At 41.9% G+C, this 23,040-nt stretch overlaps 1 protein-coding gene across 4 annotated transcripts in view; it reads right to left on the bottom strand.

The window, feature by feature from the left end:
• FAF1 (Fas associated factor 1) overlaps positions 1-23,040 on the bottom strand; it is a 303,972-nt gene that overhangs the window by 99,997 nt on the left and 180,935 nt on the right. For all 4 annotated transcript variants that reach the window (XM_075935955.1, XM_075935954.1, XM_006126427.4 and 1 more), the window contains one exon: positions 1,902-1,997. In XM_075935955.1, the coding sequence (XP_075792070.1) occupies positions 1,902-1,997 (96 nt within the window). The remainder of the gene's footprint in view (positions 1-1,901; positions 1,998-23,040) is intronic.

Raw genomic sequence — 23,040 nt, forward strand, 5'->3', positions numbered from 1 at the left:
AAGAGGGACACCCCATATCCTCTCACAAAAAAGCTTCAGGAGGACTTCTCCCCCAAGCATCTTCTGCTAACTTGCCCTTTAAATGACTTCTTTGTAAGAACTACCTTTCTCACCAGGCCCAATTTAGGAGTTGTGATGATGTCATTACAGAAAGAGAAGAAAGAGCCAGCCACTGGAATATAGGCTAAGAAAAACCAACACTGTTACAATTTCACAACTTTAGTGTAAATAGACAACAGTAAACCCAACAAGAGAAACCCAGAGTTCCATACATCCATGTCACCCAGCCCCTGGGTGTACACACCAACCAACCTTGAACCAATCATATGTGGAGCCATGTCTACACTGTAAGTGCTTCAGCAGCACAGTTACAGAACCACAGATATGCCACTGTAACCCCATATGGTAGACCCAGACTACAGTGATAGAAGGGGGTTTTCCATTGCTATAGGAACTCCACTTCCTCAAATGATAGTAGTTGGGTCAACAGAAGCATTGATTCATTGACCAACCTCCTTTTGCACCAGAGGATTAGGTAAGCATTGCTGCAGCACACAGCGTAGTGGATTTTTCATACACTGATGGCTGTAGCTATGCTGAGCTAAGTTTTAAGTGCAGACCAGGCTTAAAACACCAGACCCTGCATGAGTGGCTTGAGAGGCAATAAGACTTCACATGTTTGTCTTAAATAATCCTTTGTGGGAGTGAATGTCACATGTTAATCACATTTTATGTAAAACAAATATTTCTTTTTCGGTTTTAAATTTGCTGCTTTTCGGTTTCATGATATGATGCTCCTTCTCTTGATGTGCCATTGATTTGCAAGGCTTTATCTTTATTTTTTCCCCCATCAACAATTTACAAAGCCAATTTACTCAAATTTCAAGTGCATGAATGATAAATTTGAATGATCAAGTCTCCGAATGCAAACTTGGATCTTAAAATCAAGCCACATAACTGCTGGTTCACGATCAGTCACCAGTAATATTCTGCTCTTCATTACATCTGTAGTAACCTTCTGTTTTAATTACCTCAATTGTGCAAATCACACAGAATTTATATCTTAGATTCATAAAGTATTTTAGGAAATCAGACTTGCTTTTTCAATAAGGTTGTATAGGGGAAACAAGACAAGATTTAGCCTTATCATTAAACTCACTTAACAGTTCTGTTGTTGATGTGTAAACCAGACTTATCAGTTCACTTCCCCATATTTATTTTGTCTCTCTAACCAGGAGATTACCTTAGTCATTAGGCACTGGCTAACTAAGTGGCAGCCTAGGAGAGAACCTAGGCTAGTGCAGTTTCAGGGTTGTTACCTTAAATCTTGACAGTGGTTCAAAACTACAGTAAACTACTCAACTGTGCTAATAAGATAGAAACACACACTCTTTTTGCCCATCAAGTCAGGGCTTACTGTGCTAGAGCAGTCTACAAAAAATGGATGGAAAAATATTTAAAATGGCAAGTTATGACTTAAATTTAACTTGAGGCAAAAGACAAACATGGAAAATGTCAGCCCTGATTGTCTCACACAGTTGTAAGCAACTGAAGGCAGAAGCTTCTCAGGGAATACACCAGACAACTTTAACTACAGGTATTACTAACAGTACTGGTATTACTAACAGTACTGGCTACAAGGATTCATCAGCCACATACTTTTCAGTTTTCTTTGGATTATTTTTAAATTATACCTCATTATGAGTTCCTTGCTTTGGTTCCTCCCCCTTTTCCATCAGCTGCACTTTTTCCTTCTACTGAATACTTTATACAGGCACTCCAGATTGATTCATCGTATCTGCTCATGGGAAGCAACACTAGAGGAGACAATGACCATTGCAGACAGTCTCCTGGCTGTTCCCTCCTCGACTATATTTATGAAGCTGACAGATTCTTCTTACCTCCTCTGACTGTTCTCTGGTTTGTGCAGGTAAAGATCTTCTTCCTACTGTAAGTCGATGGCAAGGATAAGTGAGCCCTGATGCAGCTAGAGTCATCTGCAACAAAGCAACAATTATTTATTAATGCAATTGTCTCATTTCAGAATAGTTTTGCTTTTTGGGTTAAAAACTGCACTGCAGAAGTCTGAAGGAATTATACCTAGATAAAGCGTGAAAAATTAAAAGAAGGTTATTTAGAAGAAAAAAAAGCAATCACCATTGTGTAATTACTATTAATAGGCAACATCCTCGCTTATGTGAAGGGCACCAATACCGGTAACTCATTCCCAACTGGGCAGAAAAGGCTGCAGCATCTACCTGCCTTGGGTTTCTCTACAGCTACGCAAGGTCATCAGTGGAAAAGCTGCCAACAGAAGATGAAATGGGGTAGCAGAGGCTGCTTGAAAACTACTGGCTGCTGTTTCTTTCAATAGCTGCCATTTTAACACAGAAATAATCTATGAAAATTATGTTCTAAACCCTATCAACCCTTTAAAAAAATCCTCCAAAATGTAAGTTACACGACTCATTAAAAATGTACAAATATTCTGCACTTTTTGAAATACAATTCATTCTTTAAAAAAAAAAAAAATCTACAGATTGTACCTTCCTTAACTGGGCCTCCCCGTTCTGGCAACATCTGTGGTCCACGCTGGACTACGAATGTTCCTGGACCACAGAGCCCAGGAATAGAGAGGTCTGGCAGTAGGGCAGGAGTGCCACAGGGAGCAGTGGCAACTCAGCCGGGAGCCCAGTGTGTGTGGGAGGGGAAACGAGCGACACAGCAGGGAGCTCTGGCCCCAGCAGCAGCCGTCGAGCTCCACCCAAACCCTGTTCTGGCTCCAGAGGCCAGGGAGCTTCAGCCCCAGCCTCAGTGGCAGTCAGGAGCTCCGGCTCCAGCCCTCTGCCCCAGACTCTGACTGCACAGCTCCAGGCCTAGCCACAGAACTAGATGGCTGTGGAGCTCTGCCCAGGCTGCAGAGTCCCAGCCATGGTGCTCCGGCCTCTGCAGCAGCAGGACCAGCAGCATCTAGCGAGCCACTTGGGGCAGCAGCAGGAGCAGGCTGGAGCCCTAACCCTGTGGAAGCATGGGCCAGAAGGGGAGGGACCTCCCCATGTCCAGCAAATCCCCTCCTTCAAAACCAGTCAGGTCCCCAGAGCGCTGGACCAGTGCGGTCCAACCTGTATTAAGAAGTTTAATTGTCACCCCATTAACATGTAGCCAAAGCCTCCACTATTGTTAAATACAAAAGACTGGGCTTGATACAGGAGTGACTGGGTAACATTTAATTACATGTTATGCAAGGAATGTCAGATTCCATTATGATCATGATTCCTTCTGGTCTTAAATTCCTTCTGGCCTGAAAATCAACCAAAGGTTTTCAATAATTTTCTGAGCAGTTTGAGCAGATCTGAAATTAGCATGCTAGGTTTTGTTTGGCAACAATTTCAACCTCTGTAGAATATGACCTTGGAAAAGTTTTGATTCTCTACCAGAATTATTGATTCATCTCAGGATAGCTCTAGATATGTGGTTTGGTATTTAATTATTCCTTTATGGAACGATTACAGGATAGAAACAATAGTTCCATATCTTACAAAACACAAATCTTATTTTGTTCTTTTCTTGGCCATGGGGATTTCAATTATATTTTTTACACACACACACACACACTTTAAGGATGATTTGTTCTATCTTTAACCAAAAACCATCAATAAATCATAAGCTGAGATTTCATTTACCGCAGAGAATATACTGGAAATGTCCTATTTATTTTAATCCATGATGCAAGCTGCTTTTATCACTTATGCACCACTTATGCACTAGAGCTCACAAAGCTTTAATTTGCGGCAGGTTGAAGCAAGCTGATTAAGTATGCTAGTTACCAAGTGAATGCTACCTGCCTGGACTAGCCTACTGTCACATTCTTGTAGCAGGGTTAAATAGCAGTTTAGTTACAAAATATACAGTCAAAAAGGATGTGACTAATAATAGTCTGGAACAAATGAAATATTAAAACAGACATACAGGTCAAGCTCAATTATCTATGAAACTCTTGTGTCAACAGCACAAGAACTGTATTCTCTGTGGTAAAACTAGCATTACCATTTTACATCTACCTCGCATTCAATAAGTTTATCAGATTTCATAGAATCATAAAATACTAGGACTGGAAGGGACCTCAAGAGGCCATCAAGTCCAGTCCCCTGCCCTCATGGCAGGACCAAATATTGTCTAGACACTGGAATAAATTGCCCAGGGAGGTTGTGGAATCTCCATCTCTGGAGATATTTTAGAGTAGGTTAGATAAATGTCTGACTACCCTGACAGTTAGGAACTTTTTTCTAATGTCCAACCTAAACCTCCCTTGCTGCAGTTTAAGACCATTGCTTCTTGTTCTATCCTCAGAGGCCAAGATGAACAAGTTTTCTCCTTCCTCATGACACCCTTTTAGATATCTGAAAACTGCTATCATGTCCCCCCTCAATCTTCTCTTTTCTAAACTAAACAAACCCAATTCCTTCAGCCTTCCCTCATAGGTCATGTTCTCTAGACCTTTAATCATTCTCGTTGCTCTTCTCTGGACCCTCTCCAATTTCTCCACATCTTTCTTGAAATGTGGTGCCCAGAACTGAACACAGTACTCCAATTGAAGCCTAACAAGTGCAGAGTAGAGCGGAAGAATGACTTCTCGTGTCTTGCTCACAACACACCTGTTAATGCATCCCAGAATCATGTTTGCTTTTTTTGCAGCAGCATCACACTGCTGACTCATTCAGCTTGTGGTCCACTATAACCCCTAGATCCCTTTCTGCCATACTCCTTCCTAGACAGTCGCTTCCCATTCTGTATGCGTGAGACTGGATTGTTCCTTCCTAAGTGGAGTACTTTGCATTTGTCTTTATTAAACTTCATCCTATTTACCTCAGACCATTTCTCCAATTTGTCCAGGTCATATTGAATTATGACCCTATCCCTCCAGATTAGTCGCAACCCCTCCCAGCTTGGTATCATCTACAAACTTAATAAGCGTACTTTCTATGCCAATATCTAAATCGTTGATGAAGATATTGAACAGAGCCAGCCCCAAAACAGACCTCTGCGGAACCCCACTTGTTATACCTTTCCAACGTGATTGTGAACCATTAATAACTACTCTCTGAGTACGGTTATCCAGCCAGTTATGCACCCACCTTATAGTAGTCCCATCTAAGTTGTATTTACCTAGTTTATTGATAAGAATATCATGCAAGACCGTATCAAACGCCTTACTAAAATCTAGGTATACCACATCCACCGCTTCTCCCTTATCCACAAGACTCGTTATCCTATTAAAGAAAGCTATCAGATTGGTTTGACATGATTTGTTCTTTACAAATCCATGCTGGCTGTTCCCTATCATCTTGCCACTTTCCAAGTGTTTACAGACGATTTCCTTAATTACTTGCGCCATTATTTTCCCTGGCACAGAAGTTAAACTAACTGGTCTGTAGTTTCCTGGGTTGTTCTTATTTCCCTTCTTATAGATGTGCACTATATTTCCCCTTTTCCAGTCCTCTGGAATCTCTCCTGTCTCCCATGATTTTCCAAAGGTGATAGATAGAGGCTCAGATACCTCCTCTATCAGCTCCTTGTGTATTCTAGGATGCATTTCATCAGGCCCTGGTGACTAATGGTCACAAATTCTGAAACTTCACCTAAGCTACCAAACTCGAAACATTAGAAAAATAATGGTTAATATAGATATGTGCTCTCACAAAAAGGAAGACTAAAAAATTAAGTCTTCCACAACACTAACCTCCTCAAGATTCAAAGCACAAAATAGCTCTCTTTTAGAAGGTTCCAACAACACAAGAATTATACCCTGATTGGTTCTTTACATACAGAATAAAGAACACAAAACAAGTCATAATTTTAAGCATACTGTTCTTTATTGGGATATGAAATCCCATTTCAAATGTTAACTGGTAAAACTATACGTTTAACTGGTTAACCGACCATGGGTGGAGAACCCAGAAGCCCCCTGCCAGTGTCAGCAGTGCGATGGGCCCAGATGAGCCATCATAGTACGGACTGTTCAGTGGGGGCTACTCCATCCAGGCAGGGTCTGCTGTACTGCGCCACAGACTGTTCTGGCCAAGCGCTGATTAACGGGTTACCCAGTAAGCATGCCAGTAAGGTGAATGCTTACTGGGTATTCAGTTAACCCTTAACATTCCTAGTTTTTATACCTTTCTCCATACTTGGCACGCACACACACACACACACACACACACACACACACACACACACGCGCGCGCACACACACACACAGAGCTTATTTGCAACCAGAGTGCCTCTCAAAAATTAGCTAAAGCAAGAGAGTCCCTACAGTCCCTACAGGAGAATAGATTTCAGTCCACTGTAGGGAACTGTAGGAATTTTTTTTTTCTTTCAAATGTGAGAGAGAGAATTTCTCTCTCCACTTCTACTTTTTCCAAAGAAGCCAGATGGATGAAAGTAGACACGAGCATTTTCCCTTCCTCTAAGAGTTAAATAACCTTACTCCAGTTGCTCTGTTCTTTGCTATCCAGAGCAAGACTCTTGCCTCTTAGGCAGTTTCACCTTTGGGTGGACAGTTTCAAAGGAAGCCACTATTTCCAGTTTTTTACATAAATTGATCTAATGCTTTGGATGGTCTTACAGATGAGAGCTGCTACTTTGAATGAGGAGCCAATGTCGTGAGTGGAGTATGAGAGTGCCGGTGTCTCAACAGCTGGTATTCCATAGAAGTCAGGCTGTTCTGTTTTGGACAAGTTGAAGCTTTAAGGGGAAATGTGCTCATCCCCACGCGTGGGGAGGTATTTCAGCCTGGAAGTCACAAAGCCATAAGCACTTTATCCAAATCATCAACCCACACAAAGGGAAACAACTTTTTTGCCAGGCCCAGATTGAGGGTGGTATTTTCAGACTGCCCGCAAGGATTCTCAAGTTATGAACTAAGATAAGATGGCTAGTGGAGAGCATCTTGACAGTGGTAGATACTATGGGGTAGGAGGTCACCAACTTTTCAAAATGTTGCCCCCTTTCCTACCAGCATTACCTCTCTCTTGCTCAGGTATCATTTCATCCACTGGCCTTTCATGTACCTACCCATCTCAGCCAGTCACTAGGAGAGCTGAAGATAATATTATTGGCATCAGGAATGAGATATAGAACTGGGTATTGCCCAAGTACAGTTTTACATGTTATGAATAAAAATGTTTCCCTTGAGGCTCCAACTAAGATTGGGACCCCATTGTGCCAGGCATTGCACACACTACCAGTGAGAAACTGTCTTTGCCCCAAGCACTTAGAGTCTAAACAGACTCAGAGAGGTGAAGTAACTTGCCCAAACTCACACAGCAGATCAATGAAGAGCACTCAGGTCTCCTGACGAAGTCCAATGCCTCACACTATATGCCCTCTCTTGAAACGATGAAGTCTTACAGTTACACTGCATGGCTTTATATAAATGTTGAGCAGGGTGGGTGATAGAGCAGAAACTTGAAGGGATATATAAGAGAAGACCAAGTGATGAGACAACATGCTAATTAATATCTTGCATAACCTCAGCCGGCAAAGCCCTGGCCGGGTTGATTTAGATGGGATTGGTCCTGCCTAGAGCGGAGGGCTGGACTTGACGACCTTCTGAGGTCTCTTCCAGTTCTGATTCTATGATAAGGGGATGGTTGGATGAAATAACATGATCTTGGTAACTAATTGACCATTCATTTCCAGTTGGAAATAGGTCAATGGAGGGATGATAGGAGTTGCTATAGGGAACTTTCTGGGTGTCTGGCTGGTGAGTCTTGCCCACATGCTCAGGGTTTAGCTGATCGCCATATTTGGGGTCAGGAAGGAATTTTCCTCCAGGGTAGATTGGCAGAGGCCCTGGAGGTTTTTCGCCTTCCTCTGTAGCATTTGGGCACAGATCACAGCTGAAGGACTCTCTGCATGTTGGGGCCTTCAAAGTATTGGAAGGCTTCAATATCTGAGACATAGGTGAGAGGATTATTCTAAGAGGGGTGGGTGAGATTCTGTGGCCTGCACTGTGCAGGGGGTCAGACTAGATGATCATAATGGTCCCTTCTGACCTTAAAGTCTATGAGTCTATGAGTCTATGCAATGGTCAACGTTTTACTTAGGCACTAATAGAGATCAAAGGTGACAATTTATTATTGAAAGAAATAATTCTCTACATGAAGTATTTGAAATTTAGAGACAAAAGTGAACCAAATGATCACCCATGCATTCAAAATTTAGGGCACCAAACACATTTTCAAAAGGTAAGTACAATACTACTTTTAACTGCCAGACCCACAAACTTTGCCAGGGATATAAAACTGAAGCTTATTATGCACAAACTGGAACAAGTGCTCAGGGTGGAGGCAGTGTATACAGCCCCTGTGGCTAATCTTCCTCCTAGGAGCCAAGGGACACGTTCGATGAGTGGAGAGCCTACCAGACCTGCACCAACTAGACTTTTAACAGCTTGGTCAAAGGTGTTGAATGGAGTCATCAGGGTTCCTTTTCAAACAGGCATTCTGGTCAAAAAACGGACACTTGGCAACCCTACTCACACTATCACTACCACCAGCCATCTCACCCAAGAGGGAGGTGCATGAGTGGCAGAGGCCTATGCATTGTTTCCTCTCTCTTTCTGGAGGGATAGAATGAATAATTTATAGCCAGTCTTATTCATACGCTCACTCTCTCACGCTCAAGCCACCACTCCGATGCACTTTATACATTTCAAACTCTGCGCAAGCCCTTTTAAAAAACAGAAATAAAAAATGAAATAAATATAAAAAATGATAAGTTATATATCACAGTTCTGCAACTTCACATTTGAGTTCCTTCAGAACTCTTGGGTGAATATCATCTGGTCCTGATGGTATATTACTGTTTAACTTACCATTTCTTACAAAAATCTCCTCTACCACCACATCAATCTGGGACAGTTCCTCAGATACATCACCTAAAAAGGACGTCTCAGCTGCAGGAGTTTCCCCTCACATCCTCAGGTATGAAGACTAATGCTAATAATTAATTTAGTTTCTCCACAACTAGGTGTACAGTTTGGCCTACGTAAGTTGTAAAGTGTGTGACTCTTGCTAATTTTCCCCAGTATCAGTTTGTGAATTCACTATACTAATAGTTTGAATATTTTAGAAATCACTGCATAGAAGAGTTATTTAGGATTCTCTCAGCAAAGTCAAATAAGGGTAAAATTTCACACAAAGCCCAAGTAATCACATCCAAGCCCCAAATCCCACTCAACAGCTATTATTACAGTATTAAGCTAAAATAGCAGCAGCTGCATCTTTGGACCCTTACATGGGAGTGTAGAACCGCTGGATAAAGCAATAATGCTAAAATAACAGATTGTCGGTAGTAACCATACTGCAATTTGACATTTAAAAAAGTGACTGTGGCCACAAGGGCAATAGTAGCTCAAAAGAAAACTTCATAGGTGATTCACTGACTGAATACAGAACTGTTTATTAAAGGTTGTCATAACAGATTGCGGTACATACATAGGGTTTATACCACACATAGTTCATGGCAGGCGTCCTTCAAAACTAATGGTGTGATTCAACATGCTGCTGCCTAGGAACTGAAATCTACACTTCAAAGAAACTACCTGAAATGTGACTTTCACTTGATGGAGAACATGTTACATTTAGTGACTAATTCATTGGCCCTTAGTAAACATTTTTGGCTAAACTGTTTTTGCTTTTCTCTACAGGTTTCATATCATAACATGTAATTAATAACTATTTAAAAAAATCAAAAGAAGTGCTGGTAGCCAAATAGCCAACAGTCAGAGGGAATACTCAATCATTTGCATTTGTTTAATGGTTATCCCTATGAAAAGACTATCAAATCATGGATGGGTTTTATTTCCTGAATAGTTGAACCTCATTAAATAATATAAAAATATAAACTGAGGTAGAGGGAGTTTTTTTTAGGCACCTCAGTATGTTTATTTAAATTTTAAATCTAATAATCCTACACAAGTTGTATCATCAAAAACACATTATGGCTGTGGAAATATCAGTGACATTTCAGATGTGGGAAATTACTATTAGAGGAAGCTAACTAGACCTCTCCTCTGAAAAGCATCATATGCAACAGAAAAAAAAACAATCCACTTTGAGATGGGAACTTCCAGTCCTAACTAGTCTTCTGAACATATGTCTGTGCTAAACTACCAGTCCAGTTTACCTGTTAAGTTCTCCAGGACAGGAATCACTTTTTTCTTATGATCTAAGTATGCCGAAAGCATAAGAAACAGACACATTTTTAGTCAGTTCCCTGGATTTTCTAGACTGAGGGGTAAAACCAAACCATTCCCAAATCACTGAAAAGCTGCTGCAAAGAACCAAAAAGAGGAATCAAATGGGGACAAGGTAGGAAAAATGAAATACAGGCAGTCCTCGACTTACGTGGATCCGACTTATGTCGGATCCCTAGATACGAACGGGGCTTTTCTCGCCGCGGAGGACTTGGGTGGCGGACCACCCAGACGCGCTGCAGTCCCGCCGCCTGCGTCCTCAGTGTCGAGAAAAGCCGCTGCACAGGGAGACGCGGAGCGGCTTTTATTGCCGCGGCTTTGCTCCGCCCGCGGCTTTGGACCTACCCGGCAGCACCCCAGCTGCTCTGTCCCAGGCGTCCAGATTCAGCCACTGTTGAAACTGATCAGCGGCTGATTCCAGGAAGCCCGGGGCAGAGCAGCTTTGCCTCGGGCTTCCTGTAGTCAGCCGCTGGTCAGTTTCAACAGCGGCTGAATCTGGACACCTGTTCCGACTTACATACAAATTCAACTTAAGAACAAACCTACAGTCCCTATCTTGTACGTAACCCAGGGACTGCCTGTACTGTGTCTGAAACTGAACAGAATGGGCACAGTACAGATTCCTCAGAGGTAATGGTATAGAAAAGGATTGGTTGCTATGACACTATGCAGGATCCTCCACTGTAAGTCACTGGAGTGCTTAGGAAGAGGAGGTTATCAACATTCTCAAAGCTGGGGACAGAGGCATCCTCCAGGCTGTATCAAGATCAGGGTGGAGGACATAATGCCATATCTTGACACATATTCAACAGAGCTGCTTCTTGGTCATGCCGCAAAAGGACCATTCACCAACCTCTCCAGGACAACCATCTGCCTGGTTGCACATGAATCTCATCCACTGAAGGGCAGGCAGCCAGAGAGAGGAAACTCTAAATTCCCCCAGGAAGAACAATCCCTGAAAAACATTTTCTATAGCTATTGAGCAGCCCGTTGAGGCCGTGCTGCCTGAATTCAGCAAGGACCTTATTTAAAAGATGCAAAGACCAGATTCTGGTCTGAACCGCAAAATTTGTCACTGACTTCCAGCTTGACCGAGTAGGAACAATCAGATGGGACAGCTTGGTCAACCCATCTTGAATAAAGGCATAAAACAGGCTTCCAAAGGAAAGAACTTCAGTGGGGAAAATTGGGTTAAAAACAAGTAACTCTTCCAAGAGCCATCAACAGGAAAATGCCTGGTCTGGCCATGCACTTTGCACAAGTCACAAGGTGTTAAAAAAGATTATTATTGAATGGGGGTTAAAATAGGTGAAAGTCAAAGTCCAGCCTCCCAGCACACAGAGAAGAGAGAAAAGCAAGGGACTTCCAGGCCAGAGTCAGAGTGCAACAACCACTAAACAGCCTGGAGGTGAAAGCCTATCACCTTCCTGACTAAATCAATGAGCCCTGGGCCACTTTTACCTAATGACAAGAACAGTAAACGAGGGCACAACTACCGGTAACATTAAAAAACCAGGAGGTTGGGGGAGGTAATATGTCCCTGAATCACATCCAAAAGACCTAGGGGAAGGTCCAGACCCACTCGCTCCTGCTATAACATTAAAGCCACAAGGTTGCTGACAATAATAATCTTTTCCTGAAAAGAAAATGGAAGGAAGGAGCTAATGACATTTCTACAGGCAGCTGCCTTACATCTGTTCAGCCCCCTCTCTGTTCCTTAATATATACAAGAAAAGACCCCACCTCCCCATGACCTTATTCCCAGAAGTGCCCATTTCAATTGTTGAGCCAACAAAGTATGACTGCTACACTGCCAAGAGACTGTTAAGATTGAATTGCCCTTGTAGAAAAAGCACTGCATAAATCCGTCTCATCAGTATGTTCTGCATCCCCACCTCTAGAACCTCTCTCAGCAACCTTGGCAGGCAGATGCTCCTCAATCTTCGGGACCCGCTTCTGTCCAGGCACAGGTGATGGGGTCACACCAAAGGGTTCCTCTGGGGGTGACTGCTCCTTAGATGATGGCAGTTGACATATGGCAAAGCGGGAGACAGAATCTGAAAGTGCACATGCAAGCTCTCTTTCCTGGCGGTTACTGGATGTCCCAGACCTCTTCCCACTAGTCTGGGATCCCACATTCTTACCGGGATCCTCAAGGCCAGCAGTGCATTGGCAGGAACCCCTCAAAGCACCAGGATCACTACAGAGGAAACATCTAATATTTTCAGAGATAGCAAACACTGTAGTTTACCCCATCTACATGACACTTTAAAACCAGAGTCAAGGTGTGTTCAGAGTTATTCAGAACCACATAAATCCTGGTGTCAGAAAGACATAAAATGCTTCATATTTGGAATCTTACCACCTAACAGAACCATCCTGACAGCAGAAACCACCTTCTCATAACAGGAGAGATCAGACACTAATGTCTCATTGTGAAGGAAGAGGGGACATGGAAAATACTACTTAGTAGCAGAAGTAAATAAGTGAAAATTTTGAACAAAAGACTCCCTGACCCAGAGTTCCTCCTAGAACAAAACATTCACAAGCTGCTTCTGGGCTAGGAAAATCACTATAGATTTGCACGCACAACAGGCAGACTTCATATTAACACAGTTAGTAATCTTACCTGCATTCAGCAACCCACCTCAACAGTCCCGGGGCAGTGTTTCCAAGGGGCAGCGAGGCACAGAACCGGAGTCAGCTGGGGACTCCGGCTAACCCCGGGCTCCCACAGTCCTGCCCATTGGAAACGCCAGGGCGGCCTTTCCAAGGAACAGCTGCACTAAGCCTGGGGTCAGCTGAGGACTCTAGCTGATCCCGGGCTTCCGCAGCACTGCCCCTTTGAAACGCCACCGCAGCACACGATTAATCGCGATTTTTTTAATTGCACGATTAACCACAATTAATTTTTTTTAATCGCTTGACAGCCCTAGCAACTATTCATTCCACAAAACAGTTCAAGGAAAAATTAGTTATGCCCACTTCTTCCGAGATTTTTTCTTACATATGATGGTCCTTGCCAACTCCATCTAGCAGGGCTCTGGGGAAGAAGGGAATAAGGCTGCTGCCACTCCTTTATAGCTTTACTGGGATGGCTGAGGAGTACCACAGAAGCCTCTGCTAGAGCAGAGGTAGCGGGTACTCTGTTCGGAGCATGGTGACTAAGTCCTCCCTCCTCTTGGACAGGACCCAGCTCACCTGGAGATGGGGACCCATGATCCAGAAATGCTCCAACTGGCACAAAGAGGACTGGTGGCAGGTTCCCAACCAGTCCAATAAACTTCATGTGGGTCGCCCATGACACTACCGCTCCAAGCAGAGGCAGGGTGGTCGCACGAGGGGGCCTCCATATTGCTCTAATTTAGCCCATCTTTTCAGGGTAGAGTTGCACATTTGGGCTCCAAGCCTACAGCTGATAACGGGTGGACAGACTGTTGTGCTTACAAAGACACTCACTGAGTTCCTTGGAAATCAATGAATACTCAGCTTTTTTGAAAATCTGGCCACCAACCTGAGTGCCTAAATATGGATTTAAGATTTTAACTTAGTTTTAGTTGTTAATCCGACAGAGCCAAATTAATATTTTATTAATACATGGCCTCAGATACCCAAATACGATTCTGTATTTAAAATAAATATTTTAAACTTTGAAAGATTAAAAGGACTTTTAGGAATTAGTTTTATTCTGTTGGCTTTGCTCTTTTTAAATAGGTAAAGACCTATTAACATGGAACTGAGACAAATTTAATTTTAAATAATTCAACTTTATTAAAGACACATCTATGAATTAAATGTGTGCTCATGTTTACAATGACCAATTGCATTCCAAACACAGTTACTTTACAATAAAGTTAATTAAATGTACGACTTGTAAATTGCAAACACAAGGGCCTTTTTTCCATTTTGAGATTAGGGATGAGACTCAGAGATTTGCTAAGCAGAAATGAACAGCTCAATTCATACTCTGATGTCATTCAGTAAAATATTTGTAACGCAGTACGACACCTCTATACTAAATGTGAATTAACCAATTCAAGCCTCTTCCTTGTCAAATACATTTACTCCACCTCTCCACCTCCCCCCCCCCCCCACTCCCAAAGAATGTGATTGTATGTAAACTATTTGATCCTTTGACATCAGACAGCATTAACTGAAAAACTACCCACTGTGTTTTGGGTATTCTTTTAAGAGGAAAGAAGTGCTTTAAAAACCCGGTAGTCTTTGAAACGATCTTCCTCTGGGAAATTAGTTCATTTTTGTTATACATATTCAAGACAAAAAATATCCTGACAGGTATTCAACAGTTCATTTTAAACACTAACTGAATGAAAAAAATCTCTAGGGTGGAGTGTGTTCAGGTTATAAAGCACCAATGCTTATTTTATCTCCTCACAAAGTGTTGCTGAGATAATTACTGCTGACAGCTTTATTCAAGGTTCATTTCACTTTTTCTACTATTTTTCTCTAGTCAGAAGTTCAGCAGGGCCCATGGGAAGATCCACCCCTCACACCTGTTAGGTTTCTTCATGTTACTAAGGCCAGTTTGGACATGTCACTTCAAATTAGCATTGTGCCAGGGCGCTAACTGTGACAATTACTTATCGCAGGTTTAACTTAAAAAAAAAAAGTTTCTAATTCGACCACAAGAACAGTGTCAGAGTACGTCATTTAATCCTGTTACTACAGGTTATATGAACTTCGTTTTGAGACTTCTAGAGAGGTTCCCATGGTAAATCTTTGATTATACTGAAGATTAGAATGAGGGATGAATGTTATATGGGGAAGATGGGCCTTACAAAAATAACCTAAGGAGTTCTGAATTGGAAACAGATATCCTGGAAATTACCAACTCAAAGTAGTAATTGTGTTTCCTGAATTTAGTGCTTAGACATTGTTTTACACAGTTTTTTTTTAAATTTCTTCCTTCTGGGGTGCCAAGGGATGATACATCAAGGTATAAATCCAGGTACAGTAGCAGCAGAAGGTACAGTAGCAGCAGAAGGTATAGGGAGGGGAGGAGAAGGTGGCAGCACTACTATGGGGCAGCATGGAACTCAGGTCGTTGGGATCCCTTGGGCAGTAGCAGCACACAAGGGGCAAGGCAGGAGTAGCCTAAAGAAAGATTGATATATTCCCTGTAGTAGGGAGACTGCACGAGGGACCTTGGGAGCCACTTCAACTACTAGACCAGAGAAGACTTCATGACACTGTATCAAAAGGTACTACACAGACTTAGGGAGGATTCCTCCTTTACAAATCTTCAGACTGCCCAGATGAGCTAGTCTGGACGGACATTGGGGTCTGCATCCTACATTATTATTCATCCTACATTATTATTAGTCATCATTTGCATTATAGAGCCTAGAGGAAACCAGTGAGGATCAGTTCACCAGTGTCCTATGTGCTGTTCAAATGGAATTAAAGATAACGCTTGGTTTTGGTTTGCACCATTCAATTAAGTTGAGTTAGACAATCCAGGAACAGATATTAAAGTTACCAAAAAAAAGTTAAAAGAAACAATTTGATGATATTTACTTTGAGTGCTTAGTTTACTATGAATCCGTGCATTCAAGAAATAGAAATAAAAATAAATGTCCTTTATAATTAGTAAAACCTACAGCCTTTTGCTTAATTATATGAATCAACTTAAAAGGTGAAAAAATTCTTCCACCCTTCAAAAAAAAAAAAAAAATCCATTAAGCCATTTGCATCTGTTTGAAGTATAGGGTAACACGACTAAATAAATGCTGAAAGACCTGGAACATGGGTAAGTATGGACTGCCATGAGGCTAATTGTGGATCTTGAGTTAATTACTTTCCAGTGATATGTTTTTCTCAATAGTCTTTTACATCAGTTTTTTTCTTCTCTCAGTATGAACCCCAAGGCAATTCAGAGTGCTAGTCTCCAAACTCTGGGTGATTCATTATGTACTTCTGCCTTAGGATTTTTAGTTTAGCCAGAGAAAGCCAGGGAAATACTTTCACATCAAGTTGATGTTAATGTGCACTGACAAAGCAACAGTAGAGAAGCTTCATATTTGTCACAACCTGCAGTCTTTAATTTAGCAAATACTTTATACTCATATGCAAATAATGATATTTTCCAAACTTCTAGCTCCTCAGCATTGCTTCCCCTAATTACAAAGTGGTTAAAACTTGTGAATGTAAATTATTCAAACAGATTTATAAATGGGTACACCTGTGTGACTAAAGCAATGATCCAAAACTTACCTTCCAATGGCCTAAAGCAGATTATAACTCACTAAATGTTTCTGTAATTTTCAGAAACTGAATAATATTATTCCATCACAGCAAAATCCTAAAAAATATGTGATTATTCATAGGTAATCCACATGGTCCATCATCTAAATTAGGAGTTTCAAACTTTTGCATAGTGTAAACCACATCAGAGAGTTTTTCTTTTAAGCAATATTATAGTAGTTCAAAGGTTGAGGCTAGGGGTGGCAAGCAGATATCACGAGGTCAAAATCACATTGCCCGTCCCATTGCTAAAATGAGGGCAGAGTCCCAGCTGAATGGGGTTGTTCTAGGAAAAGGTTTAAAGCAGTAAATGAAAACAAGAGCCACCAACTTAGGACCAGCTAACTCTCAGAGTAGGTTTGCACAGCAATTAAAAACATTCAGCTGGCTTGTGCCAACTGACTCAGGCTCTTTAATTGCAGTATAGACATTTGGGCTTGGGTTGAAGCCAGGACTCTAGGACTCTGAGGTGAGAGATGCCAGAGCTGGGCTGCAGCCTGACCCCAAACACCTACACCAAAATTAAACAGCCCCTTAGCCTGAGCCCTGCAAACCTGGGCCAGCTGGCATGGGCCAGCAATGGATGTCTAACTGCATTACTCCGAGATTCACCACTACTGATTAAGTGCTCTGCAGATTACTAGTGTCAGTTGATAACAGTTTCAGAACCACTAAATGCTCTCTGATGCCATGATTTACAACACTTTACAATTTCCATTTTGCTTACTTCATTACTGACTGTACAAAACTCTGCTACTTATCTGACAGGAATTCTTGTTCCCATTAGGGTTACAAAATTGCTGAACATTACTAGGTTCCTTCTCTGCCTTCCATCCTCAGCAAATCTGTATTCTTTTTTAACCATGAGGATAACTGATAATAATACCATTATACTGTTTCTGCTCCAGTATTAGAACAAATCAGTAGATCTTTAATTTCTCTTACAGTTAGATCATGGATGAGCGATATAAAGGCACTGTCACACTTGTCCTGTTTACAAACTACCTCAATATTTCTAATGTTCAAAAGGCATGAGATAATCCATTTTTAAGGTGAAGAGCAACTGTAAAATAGAATAATGAGCAAGAGTATAACAAGCCAGCAACGAGTTTGATGCATCCTGACCACATACTGCCTACAGATATTCAGTGATACATCTTGGGACCTGTTTTGCATTCACCAAGGCTGTGTCCAGACTCAGGGTTTTTTTCGGGAAAAGTAGCCTTTTTCCGAAAAAACTTCCCCTGCGTCCAGACTCAAGCCGCGTTCTTTCGAAATTAAATCGAAAGAACGCGGCTTTTCTTTCGATGGCGGTAAACCTCATTTCACGAGGAAGAAAGCCTTCTTTCGAAAGTTCCTCTTTCGAAAGAAGGCGTTCTTCAATGTAAATAGGGCTTCTTTGAAAGAGAGCATCCAGACTCACTGGATGCTTTCTTTCGAAAAAGCAAGCCGCTTTTTCGAAAGTTCAACGTGCAGTCTAGACGCTCTCTTTCGAAAGAGGCTCTTTCGAAAGTATCTTTCGAAAGAGCCTCTTTCGATAGAGGCTTGCAGTCTAGACATAGCCCAAGAGTACCAACCAATCGCTTGGTACGTCCATGGTCTATGGTGAGATGTCATTAACCTCAAAACATTATTCAAGTATTTGGATAGCAAACAGAAGAGCGCCTGGATATTTTTCCAGCATTATATAATTCCTTTGCAGACTTCAAGCACTTGTGCTAGCAATTCTGGTTCCAACAAATGGCTCAAGGACTGATGGGCTTTTCTGTGTTGCCCTTCTCCATGAAAATCATTATTCAAGGAATTATCCTTGAGTATAATAAGATTTTCGTAATGTTAGCTTTTTGACATTGTAGAGTGCTACTGACTCCTAACATATCAATGAAAAAAAGTCATTTGTCACATTTTCCTTTATATAGAAAATATGCAAAGGCCTTTAACCTTTTACAGCACACGAGGCATAAAGGCCCTTGCATATTAACCCTTCTAAACATTCTTTGTCTGATGGTCTAAGAAAATCCCAGCACTGGAAGTGTAAAAAATTCTGAATGACCAAATGAGTTCTTTCAGTATTCATAGTAGTCTAGCTTTCTTGTCCTGCTACCAATCGAAATACATTTTTTATTTACTAGAATATGAGCTAACATTGCTAAATGAACAATGTAATTTTTCTGAACTTAGTAAACATTCACTCGAATGGAAGTAATGAAGTAAAAATGGGTACTTATAAAGTGCCTTCCATCCCAAGACCTCAAAGCATATTACAAACATTGATAAAGCCTTACAGTTTAGGCTGGGATTTTAAAAGGCACCTATGGGAGTTAGGTGTCCAAACCTCGTCAAAGTTAAATGGGAGTTGGGTACCTAATTCTCTTAGTTGCCTTTGAAAATTCTAGCCTTAAATCCCAGACCCTTTTTCATAGATGATGGCATGGAGGCACAAATATAAAGCAACTAGCCCAATTTCACATAGAAAACTGGTAAAGCTGGACATAGAACTCAGATCTCCTGCCTGACAGGCAATGTCATAATTCCACCTTTTACCACTGGTTAAACTGAGCTCAAAAAGTTTCCAAGAGAAAAAAAACCTATGGTGACACTGAGATGTACAAAAAGTTTATTTTCCCCTCTAGTTTCTATGTGGTAATATGAATCCTTAAGAGCTTTTTTGTCTGTGCACTGATATCACATTTCTTACCCAACAACTTTGGTAATACCCAAGCAAAATTCCAGCAATAACAAAGATGATCTATCATATATGTAGAATAATCACAATGATACTAATTTTATACTCCCCACTCTTTCCATTAAATAGAAGTATAGTAGAACTTGCTTATAGTAAATTCAGCTAATGTAAATTTCAGTTACAGAGAAGTGGAATAAAGTCTGGAACTAGTTCAGTCTATTCCAATGGATGTTCATACCTCTTACAGTGAAGTTTATATAGTTGAATATTATCATAACTGAAACAAGCTCTACGGTGCTGAACCTTTGGCATATTGCAATAACACTTATCAAACAGGTGTTTGCTGTATTCCAAGGAGATTATCACCTCCCATTCTGCTCTGTCAAGCACAGGAAAAGAGAAGTCATTATTATTACATGGTGGAAGAAGTAGAGAGGAATCCTTGACACCAATTCCTGCTGTTGCTTCTCTCATTGGGAAGTAAAGAGCTGGTCTTGCTACAGCTGCTTGCCACTGGAACTGAAACCGTTACTCTTCAGAGAGCCCTCCGCTGACCACACTTTTACCAGTGTCATCTGCAACTGCAGAGCATCAACAGCGGAGGTTGTTTTACCAGGCTGACCCACTTATTTATTATTAAACTGCACTAACAGACGCTTTTCTATGGAAAAAATACTTCACCACAAAAGGGTTGGTTCCCTGATACCACAATTACTACAACTTAAGTTTTAAAAAAAACAATCATTGTATTAAGTAAGGAGAAGACATTTCTGACACATGGGGGAAACTGAACCTAAATGTAACGAACACAGTGAGGTCTATCTGAGTCTGCAAAACTAACTCAAGAACCTCAGTGGCCTAAGGAAACTGAAGGCTGTGCAAAGTTTTAACTCTGCAGAATGTTTTGTTTGGTAACTTTGAGCTCACACTTCCTTTTAAGAATTTTGATGAACATGTAATTTTTACATAAAATAAACTATCCTAACAGGGTTGGTTTTCAATAAAACAAAATGTTTTAGTAATTCCAATTTAAGAATTTTGATACTGCTCCTTTCAATTTTTAAATGATGATTACACTAGAAGTGCAATGTTGGTGCAGTGACACCCATAGGGGTACGTCTACACTACAGGCTTTTGTTGACAGAAGTTTTGTCGACAGATACTGTCGACAAAGCTTCTGTCGACAAAGAGGGTCTAGACTACATTCAGTCCTGTCGACAAAGCAAGCTGCTTTGTCGACAAAAGCCTGTAGTCTAGACGTACCCGTAGATGCAATAACACCTTCTGTCGACAGAACTCTGTCGACAAAAGGCGTTATGCCTCGTAAAATGAGGTTTACCAGCATCAACAAAACTACTGAGTTCTGTCGACGTTATGTTGACAGAACTCAGGGGTAGTGTAGATGCAGGTATAGTTTTGTCGACAAAAGTGGACTTTTGTCGACAAAACTGTGTAGTCTAGACACACCCTTATAGAGCATCTAGTTATGTTGACTCCAGCTACACAATTCTGGTAGCTGATGTTATCTTAAATTGAATTTCTTCCCCCACTGTACACCTGGCCTGAGAGACAGAAACTATGCCAGCAGGAGAGCTTCACCCGCTGACATAGTGCCAATGTGGACAGTGCTTATATCACTATTACTGATGTCTCTCGGGGGGAGGGGAAGTGTCTTTTTCAGACCCCTGAGTGATGACCTAAGATAAATCAACTTAAGCAGTAATTTAGACCTTCCCAAATTCAGCCTCCAAGTTCAGTAACTGTAAACTTCCGTGTCTGTCCACATTCCTACAATAATGACTGGGTATGAGAAATATGAAGCAGCAACCGTTAAAGACTTTGCAAAGGGCAAGAAGTTAAAAAAGGAAGGAAAACAATTAAGAATGATTATAAATAAATAGCTTCAGAGTGGTAGTCAAGTTAGTCTGTAACTGGAAAAACAAATAGACTTGCAGAACTTTAAAGACTTACAAAATATATAGACGCCATCTTGAGCTTTCATGGGTACGATGCACTTCTATAGATGACTGTAATATGGACTTTCAATACTCCAGTCATCTAAAGAAGTGGTTTGTACCCACAAAAGCTCATGATACCGTCTACATGTTTTGATAGTCTTTAAGGTGCTGCTAGACTATTCATTGTTTTATAAATAAGTAGTTATTTCTCTAGCACTGCAGGTATGCACAGTGCTTTAACACACAAAAATATTCTCAGGTTTTATTGTAAACCATTCACTAAGGCTGCTCCGGGTGTCCCTGGTCTGCTGGGGACCGTCTCCAGCAGACCAGGGACACCGGGAGCAAAGCCAGGGAGGCGGAGGGGTCCCGCGCCTCTCAGGCTTTGCTCTGGCAAACATGCAGCAGGGAAACAGGCGTTTGAAATAAAGCCCTATTTCGAACTACCTGTTATTCCTCCTGCAATGAGGTTTAACAGGTAGTTCGAAATAGGGCTTCATGCTGCATGTAGACGAGGGAGTTAGTCCGGACTTGTAAATTTCAAAAAATGGTGCCCGGCAGGGAACATGCAAATCAAGCGCAGGATATTTAAATCCCGGGCTTGATTTGCAATTCCAAATGCCTACATTTGCAGCCCTAGTTCGAATTAGGCTGCAAGTGTAGACATACCCTAGGAGATTTAGGATTGTCAGATTTCTTTAGGGCAAGGTTGATGGCTCTGTTCCTATCACTATAGATGGGGATGGTTAGCATAATGTAGGGGTTCCCAAACTTTTTGACATGGGGACCAGTAAATCCATTCATGAGCTTTTGGAGGACCGGTAACATTCATTTGCATATTCATTAAGCAAATGATGAATATTCAAATAAGTTGTTTCTGGTCCTCCCAAAGCCCCCAGTGCCAGCTTTAGCAAAGCTTTTGATACGGTCACCCACAATATTCTTGTCAGCAAGTTAAGGGACTATGGATTGGATAAATGGACTGCAAGATGGATAGAAAGCTGGCTAGACCAGGGTTTCCCAAACTTTTTACTTTAGTTGGAACCCTGTTTTTTTCCAGTACTGTTTTTTGCAGCCCAAAAATATAAACACACATTTTAAAAAAAGAATTAAAAATGAATAAATTTTCAGTGTTTCACCCGGCTGCATCCTCCGCCCAGCCTGGGCCAGGGCTTGGGGGACCCGGCGCCACATGGGCACTCCGGGAGGCAGGAGCAGGAGCAGATTGGGGGTAGGGTATCTGGTTAGGAGGGAGGATCCTAGGAGGGAGGGTCCAAGGAGGGGTAGGGTTGCCAGTTGTCCAGTTTTGTACCAGACAGTCCGGTATGAGGGTTCTGTCTGGGAAACAAATTGAGAAAATACGAGACATTCTAATTAGGTAAGTTTTGTTATTATTAGGTGTATCAGTCTGTAGCTGCGAACTACCTGGCTGGTACATGTGCTCATGCTGCGTGAGTGTGTCTACCAGCCAGGCAGTTCGCAACTACTTGAGGGAGAGTATGTGGGGCGGGGGGCAAAATGGAATCTGTGGGGCTGGACTCACTCATGTGCCCGGGTCTGCATGTGCCCAGGTCAGTCCCACTTCCCGCTGGCCGATTGACCCCCTTCTCCTCCCGATCTCCCCTGGACAGCCCCGCTGCCTCCATCCAGCCCTGCTTCCGGTGGCTGGTTCTCCAGTCCTCCTCACGATCTCCCTTGTCCAGCCTCTCCCCTCCCCTGCCCCCCTCCGGCCAGCCTGCTGCCCCCATCCAGCCTTGCTTCCGGTGGCTGGTTCTCCAGTCCTCCTCTTCCTGATCTCCCCCATCCAGTCCCCCTCTCCTCCTGTTCAGCCCTGCTTCCGCTGCCTGCCCCCCGATCGCCACCGGACAGCC

The sequence above is a fragment of the Pelodiscus sinensis genome, chromosome 9 (genome assembly GCF_049634645.1).
Source record: "Pelodiscus sinensis isolate JC-2024 chromosome 9, ASM4963464v1, whole genome shotgun sequence".
Classification (NCBI taxonomy): domain Eukaryota; kingdom Metazoa; phylum Chordata; order Testudines; family Trionychidae; genus Pelodiscus; species Pelodiscus sinensis.